Genomic DNA, 15,238 nt, shown 5'->3' with positions numbered 1-15,238 from the left:
GGCGTTATTTTAAAAATCAGTCATTTTCCTGTAGTTGTGAAATAGTTTAAAGAGTACAATAGTTACTATATTTATGCTTCAGCTGTTAAATTAAACCCATCATGCCACAGTAATAAGATTTCATGTAAAAATTAAGGTTGTTTTTATGTAATATGTTAATTAAAAACTCTTTCAGAGCGTTCTTAAATGTACCACCTTAGAAAGGTCTTAAGTTTCTTATGATGTAAATAAAACGTACATATAATGGGTGAAAAGTTTAGGATGAAGCATGATTCTTAAAATACTAGTATACAGGTAGGTACTTGTATTGCATGTGCTGCCAAACAGAGAGGCTTGTAGAATAAATGTGTTAAACAGAGATTTGGTAGTCTATTATAAACTTAATATGAAAAAATCTACACTTTGTATTTTTGATAATTTGCATTGAGTTTTTAATTAATATAGTTTATTATAGACATGACAACTTGTGAAATTTCATTCAGTCATTTCCTTCATGATGTGAAATCATTGTACTCTCTGTTCCAGTTTTACATAAACCTGCCTCAATTTTAAATGGTCTTGACTTCTTCCCTCTACTTTTTTTTTTTTTTTGTATTTTATGTCAAAGAAAAATCCGCAGTTTTCAAATTTGTAGTTCTCATTTTTGTGTTGGATAATATTTTTCTCCTTAAGAGGAGATACACTTGTTCTTCAGCATTTTTTTTTGATTGGTTCTATTTTTCTTTAAATAGTTGTCAGAATGGAGTTTTTCATTTTGTTTTGTTCTTTCCATTTACATTAGCTTACGACTGTGCACTCACAGGTTGAATCCACCTTTACCACTCCAGTCTTTCACTGTATGAACAGTGGTGGCCATGCATATCTTCATTGTACTTTTAGAAAAAAAAGACTTCTGTAGCTTTCTTCAAGATTTAGTTGAACATAACAGTAGTTCATTTATATATACCGATTTCTTAAAGAACACAAAATTCTTGGGACTCCTTTCCCCTGAAGATATTTAAGAGCCAGTTCAATTATGAAAGAGCTGAAAGTTATTTATTTTTCAGGCAATTAAATGCCTGAGAAAATCTAAACTCTATAGTTTTGTATGTTCCATGCCAGACTAAAGAATGCCTGTAGCTTGGGGGAAAAGCATACAGTTCCAGTTAAATAATCTTTATCTCATGTATTTTCCTTCCTGCTAACTATGAGATTGCTGGCTATTTGAGTCTTTGTCTATGTAGGGAGAAATTTGAAATTGATATTTGGGAAATTAAAGTTACAGATTGCTTTGGGCCTCTGTAATACTGCATGGTATCATTTTTCACTTTAGCACCTAATTTGCTGGAAAGGAGAAGCAGTATATAGAAGGTAATCTTAAAGATGAAAACAGCTCATTATAAATCCCTTTCCCTAATCTGCATAAATGAATTATAATAAAGAATATAGAAAAACATCTAAAGTCACATTGGATTACCGGGAAACATGAATAAATTCAGCTGGTTGTATTTTACTTTATGGTGTATGATTTTGTGGCAAACAGCAGTTATGTGGCATTTTTCATTTCTTTATAAAAATACTTGGAAACTGTAATTTAATGTTAAAATGTTAGAAAAATACTTGAACAACAATAACAAAAAGGGTGACAGATAAACAAAAGGAAGAAAAAAATTTAAAAGTGAAAAGACCCACAGCAAATTCAAAACTCCTGAACATTGACTATCTAAAAGTCTAAGGGTAGACCAGATGGAGCAAATATATACTAAATTTATATTTCTGAACACGTGGTCCAGAGTTTCTGGGTGGAGAACATCTGTTGCTTAAGGAGGTCATTAACTCACTAGAAAATGCTGTCTTCAAAATTCCACACTTGATACAAAACTGCAGATAGCTACTTCATTTTCAAACATGAAATACATGTTGATTGCTCTCCAAATATTCTCACAGGAGACTTCTTTTTATTGCTATTGATGAGGTGAATGGTGATTTCAAACTTTTTTTTTAATGCATTTCATTCTTTTTTCCTATGTGACTATTGTTACTGCAGCACCATTTTGGGGGTGGGGGGTGGGGGGAGTGCACGGCCAGGAATCGAATGCTGCATGGCAAGTGAGCATTGTAACACTGAACTACCCATACACCCTATTTCAAAGACTTTTTAATGCCAAATGACCAAGGACCTGGGCAATTGATCTGAATTCCCATGAGTGTGGCAAAGCAATTAAGGAATTGCTTCTAGCAAGGGCTGGAATCCCCTTTGTACACATTCAGATCACGGTTATAAAGGACAAGGAGTCTAACTCTAACACTATACGCTGGGAACAAATTTTAATGAACAAAATACATCCACTGCTAACTCCTTCCCAAACGGAAAATGTGCTCTCTCATTATTTCATTCTTATCTTCAATGTCCGAGGTCCCAGAAGGTGCCAGGTTCCCTCTAGGCCGGCTCCGTCCCAGAACCCCGGGGTCTAGGCCGCCCCTTGGTCTCTCTCCCGCACTGCCTTGCAGACCTGCTCGGTCCCACACATACCTCAGCATCGCAATTCCTGATGAGCATGTCCCGGTTGGAGACCATACCCCACGCTGCTATGCCGATGGCCACGATGTTCTCCTCCGAGTTCCTGCTGATGGTGTTATCTCTCACCACCTCCCCGATGTACTTCATCAGGCCGTAGTGAGTCCCTCCGGTGAGAATCCAAGCCCCTGTAGAGCGCGGAGAGCAGCAGTCGCTCAGCAGGTGCTGGGGAAAAGGTCTGCTTGCCCAGACTCTTAAGGAAACCCTCCCCTCCAGGAGCATCAGACAGGAGCGCACACTTGGGAGGGGCTTTGTTTCAGACCACATGGAAAGGAAGGAGAAGAGGAAGTGGGGGCCCTGATCCCAAGAGCTGTTCATCAAAAAATACCAATTCCAGGTCTGCAGCCACAGCCTCTCTGGGATGGGGCCAGGGACTCTGCATCTTTAATTGGCCTCCTGGGTGAATCGTTTTATGGCCAGTAAGTGCCTGACCTTCAAGCAAGCCTTTCCAGTGCCATGGAAAGCAGTACATTCTGTTCCAACTCCTCCACCTTAGTCAGAACAGGTGAGATACACCTGGGATGGCCTTGATGCCAATAATTCAGCTTTGTTTTATAATTGCACAGTTTTGCTCAGTGGTATTTTATAGGCTTATATTTGATGGTCTTTGCAATGTCAAGAGTTTTTCAGGGTTTTAATTTTTTTCCCCAAGATGGAAATGAATAAAATACCTACAAAAATTATATTTAGCCTAATAACAGAATCTCAAAGTTGGAAATGGCCATAGTCTAACATGGTACCAATCCAGAAATCCCACCTCCAAGAGCCACCGCCTACCTCTTAGCTCTACTGTGGATGCCTCAGGAATCCCAAGGCAGCCCTCTTATCTGATCGCTACACGTTTGTCTCCATTCTCTAATTTAACAACTGTCTTCAGCAATGAGGATCAAGTGTAGTCACCTCTCGCGTAAAAGTCCTTCCAATGCGGTACTGTCCTTAGAAGTTTCATACCCACTTCCTTCAGCCAGTTCTCACAGGACAGGAGCTCCAGACCCATAACGTTTCCTGTTCTGAATTAGGCAAACAGAAGTGTACATAGCCCTCCCCATAGCTAACGCAATGGACCATGAGGATGGCAACTTCCCAGCTCCGGCTTTCCTGCTTCACAGAAGTGAGAATGTGATCTCCTCCAAGGAGGCCAGGGGCTCTTATCTGTTTTTTTCTCTGCTATATTCCCAGCACCTAAAAGAATTCCTGGCCATAGCAGGTATTTAATAAGTATTTGTTGAATGGTTGAACAAATGAGTGAATGAGTGATAAGTGTTCAGGATTTAGTAGTAAAGTAGCCGAGTTTCTCAAATTTATAACAAACTACTGCCCACAGTGCCCTCCTCTGGATGGGTCAGGAAATAAGAAGAATGAAGGGGAAATAACCATCATAATTTTTTGGCAATAAGGTTAAGTTTATATTGACAATAAGACACATTTCCTTAGTTCTGCTAGCCAACTAATATTCTTAGTTAAAGAAGTTTAAAAACCAAACATTGAATTAGATAAACTGAACTGAAGTATGAGAAATATCAGTTAAACCCAAATTGAGGGACAGTCTACAAAACAATTAGCCTGTACTCTTCAAAAATGTCATGGAAAACAATGAAAAGAAGTCCAGCTCCAGATAACAGAAAACTAAAAAGATATGGAAAGCTAAACGAATTGGATCCAGAAGGAGAAAAATGTGACACTGTTGGGATAACTAGGAAAACTTGAACATGACCTGTTTGTTAGATTGACTAACATAGTGACTAATATTGACAATATTAGCCAATATTAACTTTCCTGAGTTGGAAAATTGTATCGGACTATATAAGAGAACGTCCCTGTTTTTAAGAGATGCATACTGAAGTACTTAGTGACCAAAAGTCAAAATATCTGCCACTTGTACTCAAATGTTCCCCAAAAAGAAAATATAAATCATAATGTGGATATTTATGGAAAGAGATCAGACAAATATGGGAGAATATTAACAGTTGGTGAATCTATGTAAAAAGCATACAGATGCTCATTATATTATTCTTGTAACTTTTCTATATGTGCAAAATTTCTCAAAATAAAAAGTAAAAAGCAGTGAAATGCTAAGCTAAGCTGAATATTCCAAATAAGAAAGCCAGGGTTATTTGCTTTTGCCACCACCAAGCACTGCCACGCAGGCAAGGCACTGGCCCCTACTCCCAAAAGTACCCCATTGATCTCAAAAATAAAGAGTAAACAAATTGAATATTCCTCTTTTGATTCACCAGAATCTCCTGGGTAAAATCTCATTTGGAGAAATAGTACAATAAAAAACTGTAGAAGATTCAGAAGAACTGAAATTACCCACAAGAAAGTACCTTCCTGCTGATTTTTAAAGGGTTACTCGGTGAAGCCCCGTGTCCCCTGCCAGATCCCCTGGCTGTCCATGCATTTGAGGACTCTGCTTTTAACCAGATAATGGTTAAACCTAGAGCTTCCATAACATCTGGGTTCTGGGGACGAGCTGTACAGGCTGCTCAATTCCCAGTCTGCACGGACGTCCTGCACGCAGTTTGGATGGGCCACCTGCGTCCAGTTGGATCCCCTGCCCCCGAATAGGCCACCTGCGCCCAGATGCGCCGCCTGCCCGGGTATAGTCCACCTGCCGGCGCAACCCCCCAGGGCGCCGCTCTGCGCACCTTTCGACTGGGCAATGAAGATGAGCCGGCTGAAGATCTTGCGCATACGCGGCTTCAGGGCGAAGTTTTTGGCACCACCGGTCACAGAAATGACCAGGTTGGGCGTCCTCAGGTGCCAGTGCTGGGTCAGCAGCTCATAGAGGGTTTCTGCGTCGGTGTCACAGGACAGACGGAGGTACTGCGCGGGGAGAGGGGACGCATCAGCCAGCCTCGTGCTCTCCAGACCGCATGGGAAGGGTGGGGAAAGGATGGGAGCACACAGGGTCCTGGGCGGGGGGCAGGGCGGTGCAAAGGCCCTGGGGTAGGGCTGGGGGACGCAGGTGAAGGAACCAGTGTGGCTGGACAGACAGCGGGAAGATGCGGGTGTCCAGCGAGGCTGGAGGACCGTGGGGGGCCTTACAAGCCAGGTTGAGAATTTAGGACTTTATCCTGAAGGCAGTAAAAGCCACTGGGGTTTTTAAGCAGAGTAGAAACAGGATGGAATTAATATTGAAATGTAAATTGAGAAGCCACTACAGAGATAGGGAAAGCTGGGAGGAGGCTGCCCTGCTGCCATCCAGACCAGCGGTGGCTGTGGCCCATTCTGGGGCAGACACCCTGGGAAGGGCCAGCGATGAATGGAGCTGGGTCAGATTCTGAGGTTGCACTGACAGGGTTTGGGGATGTGAGAGGTCAAGGTGCTGTCCCAGCTTCCAGCTGGAGGAGTCCGGGGAGGGGACCGTAACCAAGACAAGGGACCCAGGAGGATTTCAGAGAAGACTCTTTCTAAACATTACACATCTTTGCAAAACCCTGTGTTACAGCTTGAGGTGTAGGTGCACAGAGGGAAATGTCACCTTATTCACAGCAACAGGTATTCTCAGGAATACCCATAAGGCAGATAAAGTGGGACAACTGTCCGAAGCATCCATCCTGCCTTTTGTAGCATCCAACACGGATGTCATTTCCATACCTTCAAGGTGGTAGACAAGTGAGGTAACTTCAGGTAGCCTGAGTCATGTTAGCATAGGAATTAGCTATTCAAAGTGGAAAACCACCATTTACCTTTCCTTTCTTCCCCAGCGTCTCAAATTGAATATCCCCAAAGGCATCAGTGGGAAGTTCCTTGGTGTGTTTCTTGTAATTCCATTTCTCACTTTGGTTGACCTGGGTGCCTTCTGTGTGCTGGCTCTGGGCATACCCACACTTGCACACGTTCTCTCTGAGCAGAAGAAGACATTGAGGGGGAGGATCAAGTTTCATTAAAGCTATTGAAATTGTTCATCGTGGTTCTTTGAATAACCCCCTAATTATGAGATTAAATAAGCATAAAAGGAAATTGCACCACCAAGTTTTCTTTCCAGACAATTCTCATCATCTCAGTTGGTTGCTGAAAAGTTATTTGGATGCTTTATCCCTGTTGTTTGTTGGCCTTCTGCCAACAAACTCGCTCTGTGCTGACAGTGAGGATATGAGAAAAGCAGGCCTTTTCCATCTGTATCGGTAGCCCTAAAGTTATTATGGGACTGACTCTTGGAAATCTGGAAGCTATAAACTCCTACATGGCTCATGGCGCATAGGAGCCCTGGGGCAGGTCTCAATGCCAATGCTTCCAATTTTCCCAGACCAGAAACGCTTCTCTGAAAGGAGGTGCGCCATCTTCCCCATGGGCTGTACTTGTAGGGGGTGGGAGCCCCTGGGAGGATCCCAAAATCTCTCAGAAATTAATAGGAACATCTTTTTCATACTGAGCATTAACTGCCATGGGAAGTTTGCAAGCACAAGCTGCACTAAATGAGCTCCAGATCTTTTATTTAAAAGAGTAATAGAATTACATTTGATATTTTACTAAATGGCAAAGATGCATGATACAAAACTGGAAGACCATAAAAAGATATACAGTGAATGGTAAACCCTCTTCTCCTCCTCCTTTCCCCAGCCTACTGTAATCAATCAGTAAATATTGATTGAATGCCCACTCTGGGTCAGACCTGGGCTGGTATCCAAAGATGAATTGGATATGATTCCTGCCCCAACTTGCTTGCAATTCTAGGTGGAGAAAAGAGATTCTGCCCACCTAAGAAGAACACTCAGCAAAGAGCAGTGAGAAAAAACAAATAAAAGCCTTCCTTCTACCCTAGCATAACCTCTTCCCTAGCAGGCCTGCTGTGCGGGTTAAGAATAAATTGAATTTCTAGCTGGGTAGGGCTCACGTTCTGCCAAAGTGACTGTTAGTTTATGGTACTTCCATACACACAAATCAAGGAATCACAAAGGCAGTAGCAACAGAAAAGAATCAAAAGAGCAGATTTAAAAAAAATCTAAACATATATAATTCCATGATTGTTTGACCCCTCTATTAAGAGATGTACTTATAAGCAAAGGTAGCCCAAGGATTGCCATCTAGCATCAGAATGCTGCAGACCCTGGGAGAAAGCATGGCCCACCATACCTCAATTTGAACTTCTAACCACCAAATCTAAGAGACAGTATGTTCCTGTTGGTTAAGCCAACTGGTCAGTGGTCTTTGTCCTAGCAGCCCTGGCAAACTAAGACAGTGGCCAAATCAGCTTTTCTAGTAGTGAGGCACTGTTCAGCCTCCTTCTGGTTTCTTTCTGCCTGCCCAACATGCGTGCTTCCTCATCTCTCTCTATTCTCTCGCTGATCGATCCTGGACAAGATTCTGAAGGGTTTTATGAATTCAAAGAGGCCATCGCCAGTGGAGGAGGAGAACCGAGGTCCATTGCAAAGAGTCTGGAGAACTGCAAGGTAAAGATATGTTCAGCCACTGAAGTAAGTCAGGTTGTGCCTTTTTCTGAGAGAGCAAAGGAACAATGGAGCGAGATAGGGCCAGAACCGTGCCAGTTTACACCTGATGACCAATTATTAGCAGAATCAGTGCCTACCTCACTCTCACCGGCCTCCAGTTTGCACAACAGAGTAAGTGTTCAAACAGCTAGCCTGTCTGAAAAAGGTACCCTCATCTGGCAGCTCCTGGTCTGTTTTAGGGTGCAAGGACAGAACACAGACTGTATTCAGCCCCCATGAATCTGTATACAGCCCCCATGTGTAGTACACAGCCATATACAGAGACAGCCATCCTTACTCTGGAGCAAGCATTTCCTGGACAGACTGGGCCAAATACAAGTATACAGAGTAAGGAAACCCTGCTAAGGTTCGCTCCAGGATAAACACTGTCTCTCTTATATTCTCTGTCCCAGTGTTCCAGGCACATGAGGGCACTCAGCAAACATTGTCTGAATGAAGGAAAAAATGAATGAATACATTGATTTGGCCTTCTTGTAAAAGTTTCTATCTTCATTCATCCTCAGTGGTTTTTGTCAAGTAGGTATTTTTGCCTTTCAGAAGGCAGTTTTAAGTGTACAAAGCTGTAGTTCCCAGAGGAAGGGCTGTATTCTCAAGATGTTGATGTCTGATGCGAGTATCTGATAGAACGGCAAAGCATAGGACCATGCTTTCATTTTGCAAGACGTTGATAGTGCTATGCGTTTCTCTGGCTGCATCTAAAAATACAATACGAGCAGAAAATAGTTGTTTTGCAACAAGTTTTAAGGGTGCTGTACAATCTGCTTCAATCGTGTTACATGGACCTGGAGTTATCCTGCTAATGGAGAGCTTTTTTGGTAGTACTGGGAGTGAAGGCAACTACCAAAGCCGCTCAACAAAGAGATTTGATAATGAGGAACAAATGCATCCCAGTGGGAGCCTTCTCATGCAGCTCACTTTGCCAAGTGGCAGGCCACTGACATACATCAGTGCTGTCACTGCTGGAGGCACCAAAACCTGTGAAACTGTCCTTGCTGATAGGTCCAGGGTAGAAAGTTAAGGCAAGATTGACATGAATCCCTTTCTTAGGAACTTGTACTAGGACCAAAAGAGCTGCTTTCATCTCTCTCTAGGTCTAGGCCTGTGCCACGGAATGCCTGGGCAAAACATCATCAATGTATCTGCACTGAGGGAGAGGAAACAGGCCTGCAGGGAGAAGTGGAGATGAAAGGTGGACAAAGGGGGTTTTTTGGATCTCCATGTGTTTCAGTCATGGAATCTAATCATTCTAGAGTCCCAGCCACTTCTCTGATCCTAGGTTCTACAGGACAGCCTTGTTTCCTTTTAGGTCCCACCCCCACCCCCTTTTAGCTTAAGCTAGCCTGAGTTCCTTAAGCATAAAGTCTTAATTACTAAAGTGTACGAAAATTGTCCTTACTCAAAACTTCTATCAAAATACTTAATATTTTCTAGAGCTACAAAAGTTGAGCTAGAGCCTAGAACCCAAATCATCCCCTCAGCAGCAACCTTGCCTCCATTTTGGAACCATTCACAGGGACATCACTCAGTGTAGCCAAGAAAGAAAAGTCAACCAGAATTGAGTGTGCTCTCTACAGTCTTTTATCTTGTTTAACCCTAGGGCGCTTCCTAGGCCAAGACTGCTTCCCAGTATTTCTCAGGGTCATTTTCACTATAGGCTCTAGGGTTTACTTTTTCTCAGTCGATAGCTATTACCACCCCACTATCCTCTGGGATCTGTTCACACCCGCCCACCCTAGCACACTGCAGGATGGGGAAGAGAGTTGCTTTCTCCACGGTCACTCCTACAACAGACTCATGAGCCCTTTTCCCTTCCAAGGATAGGGGTATGAGAGAGTGGTCTAGCTCCTCCTTAATGGTCTGTGGGCTGGTGGCCTTCCATGCACCAGTATGCATGAATTATCTTATCAATGGAGAAAAATGCTGGGGTACAGACACCTAGTGGAGGGGTAGAAATGTCAGAGAGGGTAAATGGAAAGGATGGGAGTCACTCAGGATCGACAACAGTACCCTTTGGGCCAGGTCTGAATCTGGTAAAGCTGGGTTACACAACGTGGTAGCCACCAGCCACATGTCACCATTTAAATTTGTATTTAAATTAATTAAATATAAAATAACATTTCAATATAAAATTCAAATATTCATTCTCTCGGTTGCACTAGCCACATTTAAGTTCTCAGTAGCCACATGTAGCTGATGGCAGCCATATTGGATGGAGCTGACGATATTCCCATCATCGCAGGAGGTTCTACTGCACTACAGTGAAAGGAGTGAAAGGAGTGTCCTTCCTCTTTCTACCTGGAACCCAACATGGCTGAGAGAGTGAGGACTGAAGAGAACAAACCCAGCTGCAGGGGCTTGCAGCCTTAGGAATGCCAGGAGGCCGCCCCCTGAGCTGAGCAGCAGGGGAAGCACCACCTCTCAGTGGCTACTCAAGAAACAGACAGTGACAGGGTTAGAGTGGAGAGACATGAGTGAATCTGGACACACTGGCACATGTGTGACCACTTTGGGGACTCTCAGAGGACACTTTGGGCAAGCTATGTCAGCTAGTGTGGCAAGTGGCAGCAAAATTTGGATTTCGATATTAATATTAATATCAAAATTCATTCAATTCCCCAATCTGATGAGTAATTTAGGTTACACGGGGTGTTCCACTACCTACAGAGAGATGAAAACAATAAACATGGGGAACTTCAAAGCTTATAGAGTCTTGACTCTGGTCTGCAACCTTGTATCCCTTCTAGGATGGAAACTGGAAAACCTGTGGTTTCTCCCCTCTGCTTGTGTTGCTGAGGCTAGGGGCTTCTCACTGCATCTCCTTTCCTTTGGCCTCAGACTTGAGTGAAATCAAGCACTGTGAAGTGAACAGCTATGTGTTTCTCTAAATTGCATCTATTTCCCCTTCTGCTAGTAAGAGCTCCCAGAATTTCCTTGGAGGAATCACCCCTGTCCACACTGGGTCCATACTCACCCATCACTCAAGCCTGGCCAATCGATATATTCCATTCTCCAGCCCTGGGGATTAGTTTAGAGATGGGCACTTGGGCCAAGCCAGGCCAATAAGCACCCATGAACCTCAGCCCAGGACTTGGTGAAATCTAGGAATGAAACTCTCTCTTTCCTCCACTGGTAAAACAATAAATTGATCCCAGGTAAACCAAAGATATGGTGTCCCTTTTGTGACTACTTGCAAAGAGTCTGCCCATCCAGAGGAAGGCAGAAACAGGTGGCAAGGGAGGGTCATGGTGACATTGTCTGAGCCCTGGGTCTGGCCGTGTTCTTCAGCTGTGAGATCCAATTACCACCTACCCCCCTTTCACCTAAGCCAGTTAGATGGGATAGCTGTATTTAAGAAAATGCTGATGAACACACTTTGCATAAAACAGGGCCATTCTTAGAGAGGCAGCAGGAGAACAAGAGAATGCACTACAGAAGAATTAGAAAACCCGGTTCAAATCCCCCACCTCTCTCCTAGTGGCCTTGTGACCTTGGGGGAAATCCTGAACTTCTCAGGCCTTCACTTGTCTTCTCTGTCAAATGGTAACAGCTATCTTACAGGGTGATTGTAGAATTACTAATCAAGTACGTAAAGTCCCTGTGACATAGTAGGTGCTCACCAAATATTTGTTGAATGAATGAATGAAGCCAAACTGTACTTTCCATCTGTCAAACAAATAGATTAGCAGCAAGATCCTTCAGTGAAACATTCAGAGAATAAATACCTGACTTATAAAGTTTACTCTACCCGAATGATTTATGATGAATAAGTTTATACCAATGTCAAATTAGAGCTCTCTTAGTTTTTTCAAATGTTCATTTTCTGATTCACACTAAGTAAGAAAACCTTTTTTATTGAGAACCTTTTATGCTCCGAGACACTATGGCAGGCATTTTATGTGTGATCTCATTGAATCTTTACTATACGCATGAGGTATGCTTTGCTAGATTTTTCTAAAAGAATTTGGTTCATAAAGAGAATAGTTGGCTCAAAGTAGCACAATTAGCAAGCAGCCTCTAAAATGTCTGCTTTTCTTATTCTTACCCCCCCTCACTGCCTTTGTTCTAGTTTAACAATTGTAATCCTTGAATTATAAACTCCAGCAACAACTTCAATTATAAACTCCAACAACAACTATCCTATCAATCAACAGTTGGACGCTTTCTTCCATTTCCAGCAGGCAGAAGCAAAGGGGCAAAAGGGGAACAGATGAGTGGGAGGTAGGACTGAAATGATTTCATTATATCCAGGAGCATTTCCTTTGGGAAAAGTCAGCATGATTTATTAACTAACATTGATTGGGACCTCCTGTATGCTAAGCTGCTGGGGACAGCTCCCCACGACTTTTGTAGTCCTGCCTCAAAATTCTGAAAAACAGGTGGCTCAGAGCAAATGAACAAACAGGTAAATGGAAAAGCCCAAAGACAACAGGAGGGAAGAGAGGGCTGAGAGAGAAGTCATTCAGGTGCCGTATGTGACCCCATATGGCATTGCCCTGCCAAGCTCTATAAAACAGCATTCTTTGCCTCCGTCCTTCAGGGGGCTTGCAGGTCCACAGGAATGCTAAAGGAGAGACAGCTTCCCTTCCTGACTTCACCAACTGTCACCAAAGCTAAACATATAAAACAAAATGATGTTGCTGTAGGGAGAAACTACAAAGCTACTTGCCAAATTCTTCCTGCTCACACACCATTTCTGAGAATTACCAGATGAAAACATCTTTAATAATGAACCAGTGGGTGTTTGTTTTGTTGTAATAGTTATCGATGATTTATTTTGCCCATAGAAAAAAAGAAGAGGGGGGAGAATAGTTGCTTACGTGGCCTTGGAGTCTTTGGTAAAGAAGACACATTCCCGTTTCTTAAAATTTGCTTGAATAAAATTCACCAGGTCCTTTGGGCAAAGAACATGGGACAACACGTCACAAATTTATTCTCACCCCCTGCTGTCATTAATGAATACTCAATATAACCTACTTCAATGACTTAAAGAATTTAACACATATTCATATCTCCCATCATCTTTTCATACTTTTAGAATACACACAATTTTTAAAAGGAGGCATAAGTTTAAATTTTAATAAATAAATGCAAATTTTTCTGGAATTTACATTTAGTTACCTTGTACATAAATGGCATTATCCACATACAAATCATATTTTTCTATCTCTAAGACTACTAGGGAGAATATAAGTATTTATTGAGAATTTAGCATAAATGATATAGTAAGGCAGATCCCCATTTGTTTTGTGCTTGCTTATTAAAAGATATATTTCAAAAAATCCTTCTATATTTGTATTTGTCTCCCCAGGGGTTAAGTCCAAGGCATGCTCGGAACCTAATTCTGACAAACAATCCAAAGCCTTTATAAACCAAAAACAAAAGCTGACAGAAGCAAGTGACATGGGAACACATGAGAGATAACTACAAAACATCAATATTTCTCAGACTGGGAGGAGATATTTGAAACATGTATTAATCATCATAGGATTGGCAAACAGAATATATATTTCAAAAAGATAAATCATTGAGAATAAGACAGACAATCCAATGGAGAAAGAGATACTAAACATGAGCAGCCATTTAATAAAAGAGGTCACCCAAACAAAAACACAAACATATGGAAAGAAGCTCAGCTGCATTAGCAAGGAGGCAAATGTGAAGCAAAACCACAGTAAGAACCAAGTTGGTAAAAACAAAAAAGGAGACCATGCCAGGTGTGGGGGGGGTGGGGGGGAGGGGCAGCAATGGGTCCTCGTGCCCACCACGGATGGGAGAGTAAACTGGCACCACTGGTAAATTAGTCCCTTAGGAGTAGCCCTTGGTGGAGACAGGCAGGTTCTCCTGTGAGCATGCTGCACACTCAGACTGCCTGGCAATGGGTTTTCAGCTTCACGAGGTTGTCTTGCCTCGAGACCTGGAACCATTAGAACATTCCCTCCCCCACCAACTCAAGTTTGCAGGCAATGGCGGCTGAACTCCTCAGACAACTTCCTGCCTGTGCTGGTTTGAAGCTGTTATGTACCCCAGAAAAGGCCGTGTTCTTTTAATCCATTCCTTTGGATACAGACCTATTGTAAGTGGGACCTTTTGCATAGGTTGTGTCAATTGAGATGTGACCCACCCAATTCAAGGTGGGTCTTAATCCTTTCTGGAGTCCTTTATAAGGATAAAAGACAGGAAAAGCCCAGAGAGCAGAGAGAGAACCATCCAGAGAAGTCTGGAGAGAGCTTAGAGAAAAATAGTCACCAGAGGAGCTGAGAGGGGACCCACAGAGGAACCCAGGAGAGAAGGACCAGCAGATGCTGGCCAAGTGCCTTGCTATTTGACAAAGGTGTTCCATATACCAGCGGCCTTCCTTCAGAGAAAGTGTCGTCTAGTTGATACCTTAATTGGGACATTTTCATGGCCTTAGAATTGTAAATGTGTAATGTAATAAATTCCCATTGTAAAAGACAGCCCATTTCTGGTATATTGCATTACAGCAGCTTTTGCAAACTGAAACACTGCCCAGGTGACCTCACAAGTAAGGCTGCTAGAGAAGCCAACCCTGAATCTTCCTCCCCAATGTCAAGGCCGTGACCAACTGTGCACTCTAAAAAGGGGTTGGGGGGCAACTCCTGGAGCAGAGTCCACGGCTCCTTCAGCAGTGACTTGACCCCTGCACATCCTCAGAGATCATCAAGGAACAAAGAGCTAGGCCTCCACTTTCCAACCCTTTGAACAGAGCTTTCCCCCACTGAATCCTATTTCTTAAATCCAGACCACGTGATGGTGAGGAGGTCACTTTCATCTACCTGGCCTCAACCCAAACAACATTTTCCAGGGAGTCCTGATATACACACACAAGAAGGTTCCACGTGGCATTGCTCCAAATAGCAAAACCTGATACCCAATGACCATCCACATCAGGCTGGACTCAGGCGAATAGGAAGTCACACCAGGAAATCCAGTGGGCTGGCCTTGAAAGGGAGAGTGGCTGGGGATCCAGAAGAGAAAGCATCAGCTCTTTCATCTCCCAGAGACACCAATGTCTTAATCCAAATGAACCAATCTATAAGGATCTTTCCTGACCCTTCCTGTAGGAGCCAAGTGTTAAAACAAGACCTGCAGAATTTGTTGGAAGCAGCTGGCCTCAGGATGGCGGCAGTAAACTGTGGAGATTGTTATGTAGAGCAGTCTGGGGGGAAGAGAATGTTTGTTTACCCCAAATGGTTATTTTAAGTAT

General features: G+C 42.9%; 1 protein-coding gene across 11 annotated transcripts in view; it reads right to left on the bottom strand.

Annotated features, from left to right (window-relative positions):
- TRPM8 (transient receptor potential cation channel subfamily M member 8) overlaps positions 1-15,238 on the bottom strand; it is a 161,806-nt gene that overhangs the window by 75,595 nt on the left and 70,973 nt on the right. For all 11 annotated transcript variants that reach the window (XR_013173138.1, XR_013173139.1, XM_077155502.1 and 8 more), the window contains 4 exons: positions 12,831-12,904; positions 6,250-6,406; positions 5,206-5,383; positions 2,513-2,685 (listed from right to left, as the gene is read on the bottom strand). Coding sequence is in view for 9 of the 11 variants with exons in the window: in XM_077155502.1 (XP_077011617.1) it covers positions 2,513-2,685; positions 5,206-5,383; positions 6,250-6,406; positions 12,831-12,904 (582 nt within the window). In the remaining 2 variants the exon portion in view is untranslated. The remainder of the gene's footprint in view (positions 1-2,512; positions 2,686-5,205; positions 5,384-6,249; positions 6,407-12,830; positions 12,905-15,238) is intronic.

The sequence above is a fragment of the Tamandua tetradactyla genome, chromosome 3 (genome assembly GCF_023851605.1).
Source record: "Tamandua tetradactyla isolate mTamTet1 chromosome 3, mTamTet1.pri, whole genome shotgun sequence".
In the NCBI taxonomy this organism is placed as follows: Eukaryota; Metazoa; Chordata; class Mammalia; order Pilosa; family Myrmecophagidae; genus Tamandua; species Tamandua tetradactyla.
Note: the sequence above shows the minus strand (reverse complement) of the source record. Positions and strands in the feature narration are given on the sequence as shown.